At 38.5% G+C, this 15,711-nt stretch overlaps 1 protein-coding gene across 7 annotated transcripts in view; it reads right to left on the bottom strand.

Moving 5' to 3' along the window:
• LOC100989577 (contactin-4) overlaps window positions 1–15,711 on the bottom strand; it is a 960,081-nt gene that overhangs the window by 190,185 nt on the left and 754,185 nt on the right. For all 7 annotated transcript variants that reach the window (XM_034955676.3, XM_063602085.1, XM_034955675.3 and 4 more), the window contains one exon: window positions 3,198–3,395. In XM_034955676.3, the coding sequence (XP_034811567.1) occupies window positions 3,198–3,395 (198 nt within the window). The remainder of the gene's footprint in view (window positions 1–3,197; window positions 3,396–15,711) is intronic.

The raw sequence follows: 15,711 nt of genomic DNA, 5'->3' as shown, positions 1-15,711 counted from the left end.
TTGTGTTCCTGAATGTTTGTTTCTTGTTTTTTGAAGAGGCAGTTCTGTGTGACGTCTGTCCCTGGCTATGTCACAGTATATCAAAGTCAATATGTAATTACACCCATGACTTGATAGACCAAAACAGATAATACCACTGAACAGATATTCTGGCCTAAGTGCATTTGGGTAGAAGCCACAGGGGCTGTATTTTTAAGAGATTTCTTACAAAATGCCACTGGAGCATATCTTTTGAAACTTTCTTCATCTGTCAGTCTGGAGAGATAGCACTGATAGCTTTTGACAGAGCTAGTACCTTACCTACTTTTCTCTTTAAGCTGATAAGAATTTTCAGTTTTATTGAATATAATGTAGCTTAATCCAACATATTAATTTAACATTTGCCATGTGGCAAGCACCGTGCTGGAGCGCAGTGCAAAGTCGGATGAAAACGCTGATCTTTCCTTGATCATAATGTGAGCAAGGTGGGGAAGGCAAGCGGACAAATATGAATATACCAGATGAATGTTATGATAGAAAGATGGCCAAAAAAGCACAAAACAAATAATTCCTCCTGTTGCCAAGGGAGAAGTTATGTATTTGGTTTTACAAATAATGTTTAAAATAGTATTCTTGATTTTTCCTTTGCAAACCTGTGCAGTAAAACCATTTCAGTAAAGGGCATTCCCATACGCCCAGCTGCTATGCCAGAAACCTATGTGTCATCCTTGATTTTCTCTTCCACTGTCTCCCACATTTAAGGAATGATCAGGTTCTCGCAGCTTTACCAGCAAACTATATCCTGAATCCATTTCTCTCCTTCTCTGCTATTACTCCCTAGTTTCACCCCCCATCATTTCCCAACTGAATTAATTGCAGTAGTATTCTGATTGGAGTTCCAGTTTTCACTATTGTTTTCTGAAAGTCCATTTTCCACATAGCAGCTAAGCAATCTTCTTAAAAACATAAATCACTCTTTTGCATACAATTCGCTAACGGCTTCTCACTGCACTCGAAGTAAAATCTGGTAATTTCTCCTATTTCTAATTAAGGTTAAAACTCTCTTTTAACCTTAATTCTATCCACCCTCCTACCTGCTCACTATGCTTCAACCACGCTCTGTTCTTCGTGTTTCCTGAACATGCTGAGTGCTTTTTTTCAGGCCTCAGGGCTTTTGCATATGATGTTAACTCAGCCTGGAAAGCTCTGCCCTCTGATCTTAAGAGGGCTGGTTTCTTGCTATTCAGATCTCAGCTCAAATGTCCCCTCCTTAGAAAGGCTTTCCATGGCTGTCTAAAGTAGACACCCACCGCCCCCCCAACCCACCACAGAGCTGCTATTTTATCATACTGGTTTACTGGTATCTAAAATAATAGGATTTGGGTTTTGTTTACGTTTGCTTGTTTCTTTGTGTCTGCATCCCCCAGGAGAACGCGAGAGCCTCCTGTTCACCAGCACTCAGCATAGTGGCTGTCACACAGGAAGTTCTAAATAAATGTATGTTAAATGGATGAATAAATGAATGGTTAAAATCTAAATTATTTGCTCAAAAATTCCACAGTGTAGTCTATGTAGAAAGGATGCTCAGACCCTCTCTTCAGAGCTGCTTAGTATGTAAAATACTTTGTTCTGGAAGGTTCAGGTTCAGAGCATCACTTGGGCACAAAGTTCGCTGACAAAACACAGGGAAAGAGTAACAAACTTGGGGTCTAGAAATCTGAGTTCCAGTCTTGCATTTGTCAAGTTTTTCTTGTATAAATTCAGATAAGAGGTGTTACAGTATAATGCAACGAAGCACTGTGAAGGTTTAAGATCTCAGGCTCTGGAGTCAGTAAGACATGGGTGCTGGGTGGAAATCTTGGAGCCATTAATTTTTAACAAATGTGGCTGAGCCCCAGTTTCCCCGTCTGCAAAAGAAAATGTTTATCATATAATTGATTGCGATTTAAATGAGATAATTCACATACAGTTCTGTGCACAGTGACTAGGCACATATTAAGTGTCAAGTAGATGTTTGCTATTAATGTTTTTGGCTGATGGTATCCTCACTTGTGTGATGGGTCTCGTCATTCCTGTTCATAATAGAAGATCTGAATGTGTACTAGACAGTAAAAGGATTTAAAAAGAATAGAAACCTGAACATGTCTACAATGACTGCTTAAATCATGATATCAGCCCTTGTTGAAGGTCTTAATTATGTCTTTGTTTGACTTTATTCAACAAATATTTATTGAGAATCTTCGATGTACCAGTTGCGAAACCAGGTGCAGCAGAGGTGGCTGTGAATAAGGTACTACATATGCTTTAAAAAGGAAAATTGCTAGTAAGACAGACAGTGAAGAACACAGACAATTGTGATGCAGAATTATGAGATCTTTTGGGGTATGGTCGTAGACTCGATACAGAAGGTACCTGACGCAGCATGGTTGGGTGGCAGGGTGAGCAAGCAGAGATGGCTTCCTGGAAACAGTGACATCTTTGAAGAAACTGGAAGAACCAGCATCAGTTTATCCAAGGGAGAAGCTGAGAGGATGGGACTAAGGAAAGGAGGAGCATTTCAAGAAGAGGGAACAGCATATATAAAAACCCGTGGTGGGAAAGTGCATGGTACTCCTAGAGTTTGGCATACACGGCTGTCTTTACAAAGTACACAGTGATTTTTACTACACATTGTTAAGTCATTTAGGTAATTAAGAATATATGAATTTCATATATTTTCTTCAAATATTCTAATAGTGTGGGGAATTAAAACTTCTGTCTCAAACAAGCCTTGTTATGTCTACATTTCACTGTGGTGGGAACTATGCGTTCAGTACTGTAAATCCAGAAGTTATTTGGATAATTGGACACAGAATACTAAATTACACAGAATTGATTAATGAGGTAATTGTTCAACCTTTCACTTCATTCTGACTGTGTATACAGTTTAAGTGGGAGAGAAACAAGAAATACCTTCCTTTGTTATTTATATTCACCTAAATCCTCATTCTATTTCTGTTGAGATTAGCAATTAGATTTCTAATTAGTTTTCCAAAATGGATTCATGGGTTTATCTCTTACACAAGTGGAGAAAACATGGGTACCAAATATAGGCAGCAGTAAACTTTTCTTACATTTAATTTAGACAACAAAGCTTCGTGTGCCAACAACATAACATACCTCCACATTCATCCTGTGATTGCAAGAAACAAAATTAACAAAATTACTTGAAAACTCACCATCATTTCTCAATATTAGTGGTGTAGGTGGCCCCAGGACCTTGTGGTTTGTCACGGTATTGGTAACCACACAGGTATAATTCCCAACATCTGATTTTTCTACTTTGGCAATATACAGATTCCCAGTCTCTTGAGAAACAAAGCGGCGATTATCCTGATAGGAAGGGTATTCATTGAAGATCCAGGCATAACTCAGCTCTGAAAGGAAAAAAATCTTCATTACGAATATGTCTTTTGGCACTGGAACTCTACTGTTTTCATGAAAGAAATGATCAGGTTAAAAATGTATACACTGTTGCCCAATGACTCTTTTTCAGCCCACTAAATACAGATAGGAAGTAATCACAGTCCCCCGTGGCATTTTACCAGCCTTTCTACTATCAGTCAATAAGGTTTTATTTCCAGAGAAGTAAAAGATACACTGATAGCTGATTAAGCGATGTCCAACCTCTTTAAGTCAAGGGCTAAGCATTTATAGTTTGCTAATCAGGTGTCAGGCACTATGTAACATGTATTGAGTAATGCTCAAATTACAGACCCAGGGTGCCTATAATCTTGATATAGTAATGCTGGAAGCCACCCTGGAAACTATTTAGATCATTTCTTTTGTTTTACAGATAATAATCATTATATTACATCATAATGCCCCATACTTGCATAGCACTTTATGCTTTCCAATATATTTGATAGTTTTATTTCCATTAACTGAGAAACTGGCACCTAGGAACACAGTAACTTATTCAAATTCTTAGCTCTAGTTAGAAACAGAATAATTCCTGAGTGTCAATGCAGTCTTCTCCCAATGCCTCCTACTATCAACTCAATTTTTTTCTTCTCACTTGTGAGGTTGAATACTTTTCCATCATTTTAGTAAGAGAGCAGTTTAATACTGTGGCAAACACTCATTAAGTATACACTGACTGACTAGTTGACTGATTCCACAAATATACATCCATATTAAAAAAAATTAGATCCACGAGGGAGTGGACATGAAATAGTGATAAAAGAGCAACATTTTCACAGACACTTATCCCGTAAGACCAGTGGGATGAATTTCGTAGGCAGTTGTATCAAAAATGTTCCTTTGAAAGTTCTAATTTTTATAAGAATTAGGTAAATGTTTTATGAAGGACCACATGAGCCCATGCTTTCCATTTCAGAGAAGACCACTAAATGACAGTGAGTATAAATGATTTGCTGCAGTGAACTATTGTGCTCCAAGGAAATCAAACTGCTTCAGCTCCAGGCATTCCACGATTCCTCTCTTTAAAGTGTAATCTCCAGATTTGTCCAAAGCTGGAGAAGTGATATACTAGCTACTGGCACTGAGTAGCCAACATGTCCCACTTTATCTTCAAAAATTACTTTGTTGAGGGGAGGGTAAGGGAACAACTAAATGCAGTGGGGCCTCTGGTTTCAGAACTAGTTGACTGAGTTCTTACATGTCACTTTTTCATATGATCCTGAGCTAAAGTCTAAATGTATAAAGTGTCCTTGGAAAATAGCAGAAAGGTCACTTCAGTTTTGTAGAGAGAACGCTAATTACTGTGAAAGGCATTTTTTGTACTGTAATCCTTCAATGTGTCCCAATTGTACTTGACCCCAACAACTGAATGTGCAACAGGAAACATATTCTGCCTTAATAATCCACTGTTTACGCACAAAGGAGGGGTCATACAGATTGCTTTCCCTTTATCACTGGATTATAACATTTCCACATGTATTATTTTAGAAAGATATAATTATGTTTATATGAGAATGGCTAATCATTTTATTTACGCATGTGCATGTCATTACAAGTAACCCCTTGCTGGTGCCAAGAGGATACTCAGTGTAAATATACAAGTGCTTTCCAGAAAGCTTCCTCAAGAAACTAAAATCTGGGGGAGGAAAAGCCCCTATAATACATTGTGAAGAAGTACTATCCCGTATGGCAGGCTTTTAACAAACAGCATAGCAATGCAGTCCTTACATACTCAATAGGTGAGTTTCAAGCAAACCTAGTAATCTATCAGCACCTCAGCTTTCTCCTATGAAAAATGAGAAGATTACCTATCCCCTAATTATTTATAAGAGAGTTTTAAGTATAAATTAGCACCTCCAAAGTCACATGATGGAAGTTAGAATGTAATTTACCAGCACAATACTAATCAACTCACATTTCTCCAAGGAGAGTTGGAATCAAATACAGGAAACTTTTTTTTTTTTGAGATGGAGTTTTGCTTTTTGCTGCCCAGGCTGGAGTGCAGTGGCACGATCTTGGCTCACTGCAACCTCTGCCTCCTGGGTTCAAGCAATTCTCCTGTCTCAGCCTCCCAAGTAGCTGGGACTACAGGTGCCCACCACGACGCTTGGCTAATTTTTGTATTTTTAGTAGAGACGGGGTTTCACCATGTTGGCCAGGCTGGTCTCGAACTCCTGACCTCAGGTGATCTGCCCTCCTCGGCCTCCCAAAGTGCTGAGATTATAGGTGTGAGCCACCGCGCCTGGCCAGGAAATGATTTTTTTTTCCCTGCAATATTTTTCAGAACTCTCAGTAGTAGCTACTGGCTGCAAGGCTCTCTGAATTCTGCGGGAGGCTCATTTAGCAACTAGAAAGTCGATACCGGGAAAATGGCATCTGCTTCATTATTTTTCTAATTGGAGAGGAACAACAACAACAACAAAGTAAGACTAAAGTTCAAATCTGTGTTATGTTAGGGAAGCCATTTAAACTTCATTTTCAGCTTCTTGGTCCATAAAATGAGGACAATTTTAAATGTGATGCAGGTATGTGGTGAGCATCTGATTATGTGAAAGCACTTTGAATTCTCTAAAGGGCTGTACAGATGTTAGTTATTATTGGTGTTGCACTTCAACAGGTTAATCATTATAGAAGTAAAAACTTTTTTGAAAATTCAATTAACATGTTATTTGATCTAATTAAAAATAGGTTGATTCCTTTGGTTTCACTGCTTTTGTGACTAAAGTAACTTAGTGAGAGATGCAAACAACCGGAAGTGCCTCCTGCAGCATTTCCTAAACAGTAGTCTTTGATGATTAATTCTTTGTTTTCTACCCCCACCTCTCTAAAACTCAAAGGGTTACATGATCAAATTACTTTGAGAAGTACTGGATTAAACAAAGTAAAACGGAGTTTCAACTTTTTTCTTTCAGGACTGGCAAGAGATTTTGTCATGCCAATGCCCTTGAAACTCCTTAGAGAGTGTTTAAGCATCCAAACTTATTTGCTCATGGAATTACCACCACCACAACCATCTAACCCCCACAGCTCAAAAAACCTAGTTTGGGAAACGCTGTACCAATTAGTTCAATTCAAAAAACAATAAGTAGAATATACGGATTATTAACTGTATTACTTCTGTTTCTACAAAATCATTAATATTAAATAGAACAACAGAAAACAACAACAAAATATTGAATTAAAGTTGTAATGTTTCCCCAATTGTAATAACAATATAACAGTGTAACCATTTCTTATGCTGAAAAAAAAAAAAAGAAGAAACCATAGTTGCCAAGAAGAGCCTCAAACAGAAGATGCTAAGGAACCTAACCAACATGGTTCAATGTCTGACATTTGTAAATACTGTGGAGTCCTGAAGTGGGAAGGTCAGCAGAAAAGTCTTGGCTGGTGTACTGGTGTGGCCTAAGCACTAAGCTCCTAAAACAGGGGAAATCTCTCACCAAGATATTAACTTAGTTTTTTTCACGATCAAATATCACCACCTGGAATATTGTATTTTTATTTGTTTATCTCTTCAGGGCAATCAGGAAGGAGCAGGAGGAATATAATGTAATGAGAATGTAGACATCAAAGCAGGCAAAAAGTGTAGTACAACTAAAACATACCCAATAAATCGCTTGTCCTATTTCTTCATTTTAAAGATAAGAAAATTCTGAGGTCTAGAAAGGGTTAGGCTGGAGCACCAAAAAGGGGTGAGGCGGACTATAACCTACTCATTCTAGCTTAACTCTCATTCCAGTGTCCCATCTAGGAAAAAGTAAGAGCTCTTCATATTTGAAACCAAGATCTGGTATTTTTATATCGCTCAATATACAATTGAGATTTCCCTTAAGAACCAAAATCTATTTTTATCAGAGCAAAACATTAATCCATTGGGTTACATGAAGCACTATCAACATCCTGAAAAATAAAGCCAAGGAAATAAAACAAAATAAACTTTTCTGTGCTGCAACTCGCAAAAGTGTATTCTACTCAGTTTGATTTCCTTAGGGACTTTCATGCAATATTTATACTTACTCAAACTTGACAGATTTCTTTTGATAAGTTTTCACACACTAATTGCTCTGGAAGTGACAGACAGTTTCTGTCCCATTGGCAATTTGTAACAACTGAGTAAACAGATACTTGGAATGCAACATATTAAATAGATTGTGAAACTTCTGGTGCTCAACTGAAAAATACTGAGGCTAGTTGTATTGTGATACTTATTAAAGAAGAAAGGCCTAGCAATGGTTTTTTTGGTTTGCAGCATCCAAATCTATTGGAAATTAACTCTGAAGCTCTCTTAATTGGTTCTTTTTTCTGTATCTCTAAGCCAACAACAAATGATGTATGGCTCTTATTTTTAAAAGAAGACACCAATCGAGCAATTTTCAAATCCAGGTACTCATTGAACAGATTACACAAATGATCAATCAGAATTCTCTGGATGGTTGCTCTTTAATTGTTCTTGACACCAATTTATTTCTAGAGCTATATTATGCTTCGTTATGTTCTGAGTCATATCCCAGTAGTGGCAAAGATGTCAGTTTTCAAAGATGCCTTTCTTAACCTCAAAGTTTTAAACCTGAAAGGGCTCTTAGTCCAACTTTTTCAATTTTACATATCAGGAAACTGAAGTCTAGAGAAACTGTATGAGTGGATCATGATCACACATTTGACAAGTGGCAGGGATGGGACTGTGGGGTAGCCCCAGTATTCAGAAGAGCTGATTCTGTTAGGAAGCCATATGTTCCTTTAAAAATGTATTTTGGAGCCAGAAGAAATCAGTTTTCCTTATCTATAAATTGGGGGAGTGGGATTATATGATGTCTCAGTCTCTTTCATCATTCCGTACATTCTATATGTAGATCATCAAATCCAACATGCTCATTTGACAAATAAGGAAAGAAAGATCCAAGGAAACCCAGTAACTTGCTAGGAATCACAAGGGTAGTTATTGGCAAGGTCAAGAACTGGAACACACACGTGCACACACACACTCTTATTTATTTGATTTAAGCTGCGTTGTGTTTTGTAGAAAGAAGATATTAGAGTTAAGTCAGGAGACATGAATGGTAGTCTTTGCATTATAATAAATTTTGGCTTTAATAAATGATTTTAACAGCATGATAGAGTCCCCTTACCTTTAGATAGTTTTATCAATATGTATCCTGTTTTTTACACAATGTTTGTGAGGTTGAATTTAAATGGATATATAATTCTAAGAAAGTAGATGTGAAAAGTGTATTTTAAGTGATTTCTACAAATGAAATGGGTAAAATGAATGTATTCATTGGTTCCTTTGTTGGTCAAATATTTACAAAGCATCAGTTGTTTGCAAAAGCACTGAGCTCGTGCTGAGATGGAGAGGTGTGCTGGAGAGCAGTTACAAAGACAGGGGTTGGAATTAGTTATCAGTGTGCTGAGCAAAGGGAAAAATGACATAAGTCCATGGAAAGATCTCTGGAATTGGTGTCAAGAGACATGAATTGAGTCTTGGCTTTGGGACTTAATCAGCTGGAAAGTAATTTCTATTCCTCAGTTTTCTCATCTGAAAAATAGGATAATTAAAAGAATACCTTCCCTGCCTAAACCAAGAGTTACACTGATCACCAAACATATTAATGTAAATTCTTAGAGTTTCTTTTGGTATTTTTTTCAACAAAAATTATCTTCTTGTAAATGGATCGATACCTTGTCTTTCTCTGACCTTTGTGAAAGAAAAATGTTAGAAATTGCGAGCAACCCAAAAATTTCCCTGAGAAAGTAAGAATTATACCAGGAACTGCAAGAACTAAATAGCACTGATGATTGTGCACAATAAACAGGTAGCAGGAGAAGGCAAGAGTGTTTGGTTTCAGAAGAAACCAAAACCACTCATGTCATATGAAAGAGCTCTCTCAAGAAGAGCATGACCAATAGACTTTGGATTCTGAGAGAGGGAGCCTCTGGATGACATTTCTAATTATACTAAGACACAGAATGATAAATATAAAGTCATATGTGAGCTGTCATCCAGTGAACAATGCTTGGGAAACAAGAGTGGAGGGGCAGTGTCTGAGATGAGTTGAGATCTGAAGGTGTGGAAATGGGAGAGATATTGTACCTCTATTAATTAGAAGACAGACTAATTTGTATTTAAATCTATAATGATGGTAATGACCCTTTGCAGCTTAGGTTGCTGAAATCATGACTGTAGCTGTCAGGACCCCTATTAGGAATACTCTGTGGTCCAGAGAACTTGGTTTAGACAGGTCCCAAGCAATGAGCAGGACCATCCAGGGTTCAGACACTGCTTTCATTTTTTATTAGTGCTGAGTAGAGCAGGGATGACAGAGATCTGTCACTTGGACTACCAGTCGCCACTCCTACACCCATGGCTAACATTTATAATTGACTCTGCCAGACACAGACTGAGAATCATTCTCAGTACAGTGTTTCGGGCAATTACCTCCAATCAATTTGTGTTGGCACATAAAGTGAAAGCTTTTCACCGTCTTTGCAGTACTGATTTTGGAGAAATGAAATGGTGCCCATATGAGGCAAGGATTAGATAAGGCCTAGCACTAAATCTCATCCAACCTTGTGCCAGGTATTTCTAAAAATAAGCCTTCCAGCTAAGAGACTACTCGCTTTGTTCAAGATATTTTTAGAACATGCTATTTACTCGCTCAGATGTGGCAGTGGAGGTATGGAAAAGCCAGATGGCAAAAGGTGCATTTTCTGGTCAGGTATACGGCTCTTGAATATGTTTGAGTATGACTTATAACTTCCCCCTCTGACATGTAACTTCTTATTTTCTTGCCTCTATTTTTTGGGGGGTAAATTGGGCATTTTTCTAGGGTGCAGATTTTCTTTAAGAAATTGTGGGTGGAAGTTACAGAATTTAACTTGAAAGTAATTTAACTCATTGTTTAGACAATAAGCCAAATATGAGTATATGACAAAATAGGACATACAACTTATATGATTTTTAAAGGCAAATGGAAAGGCTTCAACAAAATCTTGTATTTGGCAGTGAATGCCTGCAGCATATAATTCTGCATTCCCTGTCTCTCCTCTGCTCTCAGAACTGTATCAGTGAGAAAGTTTGAGAAATATTGCCTAGATCTGGAGTCAGTAAACTTTGCATCCTGCAAGGGAAGAAGTCATTAAAAAAAAAAAAAAAACCAGGAAAGCATCCTTTTTGTTAGCATGTTCGGACTGGAGTGGAGGCTGAAGAGTGACAGTGCACAGGACAGACTGAGACTGACAAGTGGATGTGTCTGTTATAGTTTCCCTATGTTACGAAACTGAAAACCCAAAGGCAATGAAATGTTGAAGAGATACATCTGCACTCTCATGTTTATTGTAGCTCTAGTCACAATAGCCAAGATATGGAATCAACTAAGTGTCCATCAGTGGGTGAATGAATGAAGAAAATGTGATATATATACACAGTGGAATAGTATCTAGCCATAAAAATAATAAAATACTGTTATTTGCAACAACATGGATGAACCTGGAGGACATCATGCAAAGTGAAATAAGCCAGGCACAGAAAGACAAACAGTGCATGATCTCACTCACATGTGGAATCACAAAATGTTGAACACATAGAAACAGAGAGTGGAATTGTGATTACCAGAAGCCAGCTGGGGAGCAGGGAGGTTGGAGGAATGTTGGTCAAAGAATAAATAATTTCAGTCAGACAGAAGGAATAAGTTCAAGAGAGCTATTGTACAACATGGTGAGTATAGTTAGTAATAATGTATTCTATTCTTGAAAATTGCTGAGAGTAAATTTTCAAAGTTCTTGCCATAGAAAAAATGGTATGTGAGGTAATGAACATGTTAATGAGCTTGATTTAGCCAATCCATAATGTATACGAATTTTAAAATGTTGTATGCCATAAATATATGCAATGTTTATTTGTCAATTAAAAACAAATAATAAAAAACTAAAAATCAAATATATATCTTGATATTGGGTTTTTCTTTTTCTTCTTCTTTTTTTTTTTTTTGAGACAGGGTCTCACTCTATCACTCAGGCTGGAGTGCAGGGGTGCAGCCTCCACCACCTGGGTTCAAGTGATTCTCCCATCTCGGCCTCCCAAGTGGGACTACAGGCGTGTACCACTGTGCCTGGCTAATTTTTGTATTTTTTGGTAAAGACAGGGTTTCACCATTTTGGCCAAGCTGGCCGTGAACTACTGACCTCAAGTGATCTGCCCATCACAGCCTCCCAAAGTACTGGGATTACAGGTGTGAGCCACTGTGCCTGGCCTTGATATTGGGCTTTTCTTGAAACAAACATAGTCCTGAAATATCAGTCCTCAAAATCAGTCTGAGTGATACAACACAAGTCCACTATAACAAGTGGTTCTCAAATTTGAGTAAGCATCACAATCACTGGAAAGGCTTGTTACAACACAAAAGGCTGGATCTCACTCTTGGCGTTTCTTATTCTGGAGGTGGAACAGGGAGGGACAAGAATTGCAAGTTTCTAGGTGCTGCTGATGCTGTCGGCCTGAAGACCACACTCTGAGAAACACTGTTTTAAAAGGTTTGAATACATTAGGCTCTCATTCCACCAGGCAAATGATTGTCAAAGGTGAATAGCAGCTTTCCACTGAGGAACAGGCACTCAGTCTCCAGTTTGCCATAGCCTCTACCATTCCCTACTCCATATACCAGTCCTATATGAATCTATAGGCAATTTAGGTTGTAGCCCCTGCTTTAGGATACAGACACAAAGACAAATAAATGGAACTGACCCTTAGTTGCATACTTTTGTTGGTATAAGAATGGTGCTGAAGAAAACAAATATAAGCTAATCTGAGTATTTTGATGGGATAAAAGTGGGGTGCTGAAATCATACAGAACTGACATTAGACCCTTGCCTGACTGTGACAAAGAATGGACCAGACTAGCAGGGGCAACATAATAAGACCACATCTCTAAAAAAATAAAAAATTAGTTGGGCATGGTGGTTCACACCTGTAGTCGCAGCTACTCAGGAGTCTGGAGAGGCTGAGGTGGGAGGATCACTTGAGCCCAGGAGGTCAAGGCGGCAGTGAACCATAATCACACCACTTTACTCCAGCCTGGCCAACAGAGTAAGACTATGTCTCAAAAAAACAAAACAAAAAATAGATGGCCCAGTCTGTTCAGTGTGATCAAAACATCAAACCAGTAAAGCCATGGCAGAGAGATGCAGCTGAAGTGGACTATGATGGGCAGATGGAAACACTGTTCATGGGGGATAAAGAATGTTTCTTTCAGCTATTTGTTAAAAATTTGGTATTTTAAGAAATCAAAGGTATCACCATATTTTACAAAGAGCTCAAACACACAAAGTTCATTTTGAAAGTGTTACTCCCTTGAAGCATGGATACCCTTTGATAGCCAAGTATAAAATACTTTCAGATAATGTAGAAAGCACATAAAAGCTAAAGAGACAACTATCAAAGTTCAATGCCCCGTCTCAGAAAGAATATGGCTTTTTCTCAAGTGGCAGGAGAACAGAACAAAATCAGATGATACAACTCTTTCAGCTCCACACTTATGCCCGCTTCATACAAGCCCTGTGGGTTGATCCCAGGTTCTCTCTAGGAAGGAGTGTGGGTCCCATTGCTGGGGAGAAAATCAGCATCCAAGTCCTGTGGATTCGAATTCCATAGAGGTTTTTTGTCTCACCGTCATCTGTCACTGGCCTAAGAACATCCTGCTCTTTTGCCCGTGTCAGGTTCAATGCCACTGCAGGCCAACCCATACAACGCTGTCAGATTAATCCTATCAAAGGGCAGCTTTGAGTCATGTCCTTCCTTCCCACACAAATCCTCTGTGAGTCCCACTGCCTCCTGAATAAAGTAAAATGCATCCAGCTCACATTCAAATCCTTCCATAACAGGACCCCAAGTTACTTAGTTTTAGCTTTCTACTCTTTACTCTTTGTTAATGTATACTCTGGGGGAGGATCCCTCAAGCGAGGAGTTGCAAAACTTTAGGGAGGCTGAGTAGGGGCATCCGTGATTAATGGATTCATACGGTACACAGTATTCCTGCAAGGGTCGCTTGTAGCTGCAAAGAGAAGACACAGTGGGAGGGCTGTGCCCGTCCATCTGGGCTTTAAGCAGAGAGCTCTGTTTTTGAAATTTGCACTTCCCCACAAAATTGTATTTTAAGAAAGGTTTATACCGCTAAGAAGGGTTGCTTAAGGTATAGTGGAAAAATAGTCACTGATCCCCTTGTGTGCTGGGTGCTTTTCAGTCCCTCTGACAAGGCTTGTGCACTCTCTTCGCAGGACGTGTTTCCCTGCTTTACTTATCTCAGCCACCACCTTTTGCAAAAAGCCATTTCCTGACCAGGAAAATTACATGTGGTCTCTCCTCAACAACAAAATAAGTGTTTGTTTCTTTTTTGCCTCGTAGCAACCAGCACATTATTTCACACATTGAAATTTGTTTGTAACTGTATTAGAATAGTTCAGTTGCTCATCTCTCCTCCATCTTCCAGGCTTGAAGACTGCTTGTGGACAAGAATACATATGGCCAGAGAACATACACTTTACTTTTGTGAAATCAACTTAGTAAGCATTAGTTGAATCAAAGTGGAATTCCAAATGCCAGAAGTTTCCTGGAGCAACAGTATTATTGCTGAACTCCAGGCCCAAAGCGTTAGTTGAGAAAGAAGTCGCTTGCAAATAAGAAAGTATATCTCTTTCATCAGACCATTGATGGTAAATCAAATTCACTGAAATCAGAGGAGGGAAAAAATAACAACAAAAAAAACCTCTGGACTATCAAAATACATGTTTTAAGTCAGAATGAGTGAGCCCCTTTCGTTAAAAATCCTTCCCTTTCCATTTATTTCTGACTCTCTGCAGTTTTGCTGAGTTTACTAAGACAGAAAGAAAATATGACTGACTGGCCAAGAATGAGAAGGACTCAGTAAAGGCAGAAAGGAAAGGATGCAGCAGTGAAGTTAGTCCACCTGATGTGACTTACGCTAAATGACATATGTTGATGAACACTAGAGTTACCAGATGACACCCATGTGACCTGGACACAGGTCAGATCACAGTTACTCAAAGGTGACAGGAACACCTGGACTGAATAAGACATCTCTATGCACAAGGAAAGTTAAACTGGATCCAGTGAGCCAGATACTTTTGTTCACCTTACTAAGTAAGCCTCCATCTCCATCAGCAGAACCACAACTTTCCTACTTCTTTACATTTTCAAAACACTTTTATATCCATTATCTCATTTGGTGCCTCTGACAATTTTTAGAAATAAGTAGAATAAGGATTAGTTCCATTGGAGAGACAGGAAAAGTGAGATATAGAAAATTACATAAGCTATTCCAAGACCACAAAGACTATCAGTGGAATTAGATTTGGGATTAAAACAGACATCTCTTGAGACCATGACAAAGATTTCTTTTCCTATACCAGGAACCACTGCAACCGAAACCTCCAGCTTAACTAAGCCAATGACATGGCAGTCCAGCAGTGATTACCCTGACTGATGTGCCAGGCCTGTGGTTGAGGGGGACTGTGGTAGGGATCAGGACAACCTTGTTTTCTTTTGTATGCCACAGTATCTAACCCCCATAGCGACATTCAGGAGTACTCAGAATTTCAGGGAACTAGGTGACCAGTTAAATCCTGAAATATCAGTATTCTACGGGTCACTCGTACCATCAGCATTTAAATATATTTCGTAGGAAAATTTTGACTGGACAAATCATAATTAATAGAAATTTTGCTTTTTCTCACAGCATAATCAAAATCTGTCTTATTACTTTAAGCTAAGCAATTTATGTGAAGAAAGAAAAAAGAGGATTCAATATGGGAACTAAAATGGATTCTCAGGAATAATGAAAAAAATGTTGAATGGTGGAAAATGTCAATTTAACTCTAATTATTTACTTTCTTTAAGGCTTCAAGCAGTAATATGACTGACTGAGCAAGCTTTCAAGTAATATAATCAACTCCCACACAAGTTAACAACACACAGCCTTTTCACCAAATTATTAAACAATTCCACATTCTCCTTAATTAAACTTGTGATCTAAAATTCAGACAACTGACATTTAAATCATGAGCACAAATTAACCCTTAATCAAATGTGCTAAGAAAATACCAATTTTCAGCCAGGCATGGTGGCTCATGCTTGTAATGCCAGCACTTTGGGAGGCAGAGGCAGGCGGATCACTTGAGGTCAGGAGATCGAGACCAGCCCGGCCAACATGGAGAAACCCCGTCTGTACCAAAAATACAAAAAATTAGCCAGGCGTGGTGGCA

This window comes from Pan paniscus, chromosome 2, assembly GCF_029289425.2.
Source record: "Pan paniscus chromosome 2, NHGRI_mPanPan1-v2.0_pri, whole genome shotgun sequence".
NCBI classification, from domain to species: domain Eukaryota; kingdom Metazoa; phylum Chordata; class Mammalia; order Primates; family Hominidae; genus Pan; species Pan paniscus.
The sequence above is the reverse complement of the archived record's forward strand: the minus strand, read 5'-3'. Positions and strand labels throughout refer to the sequence as shown.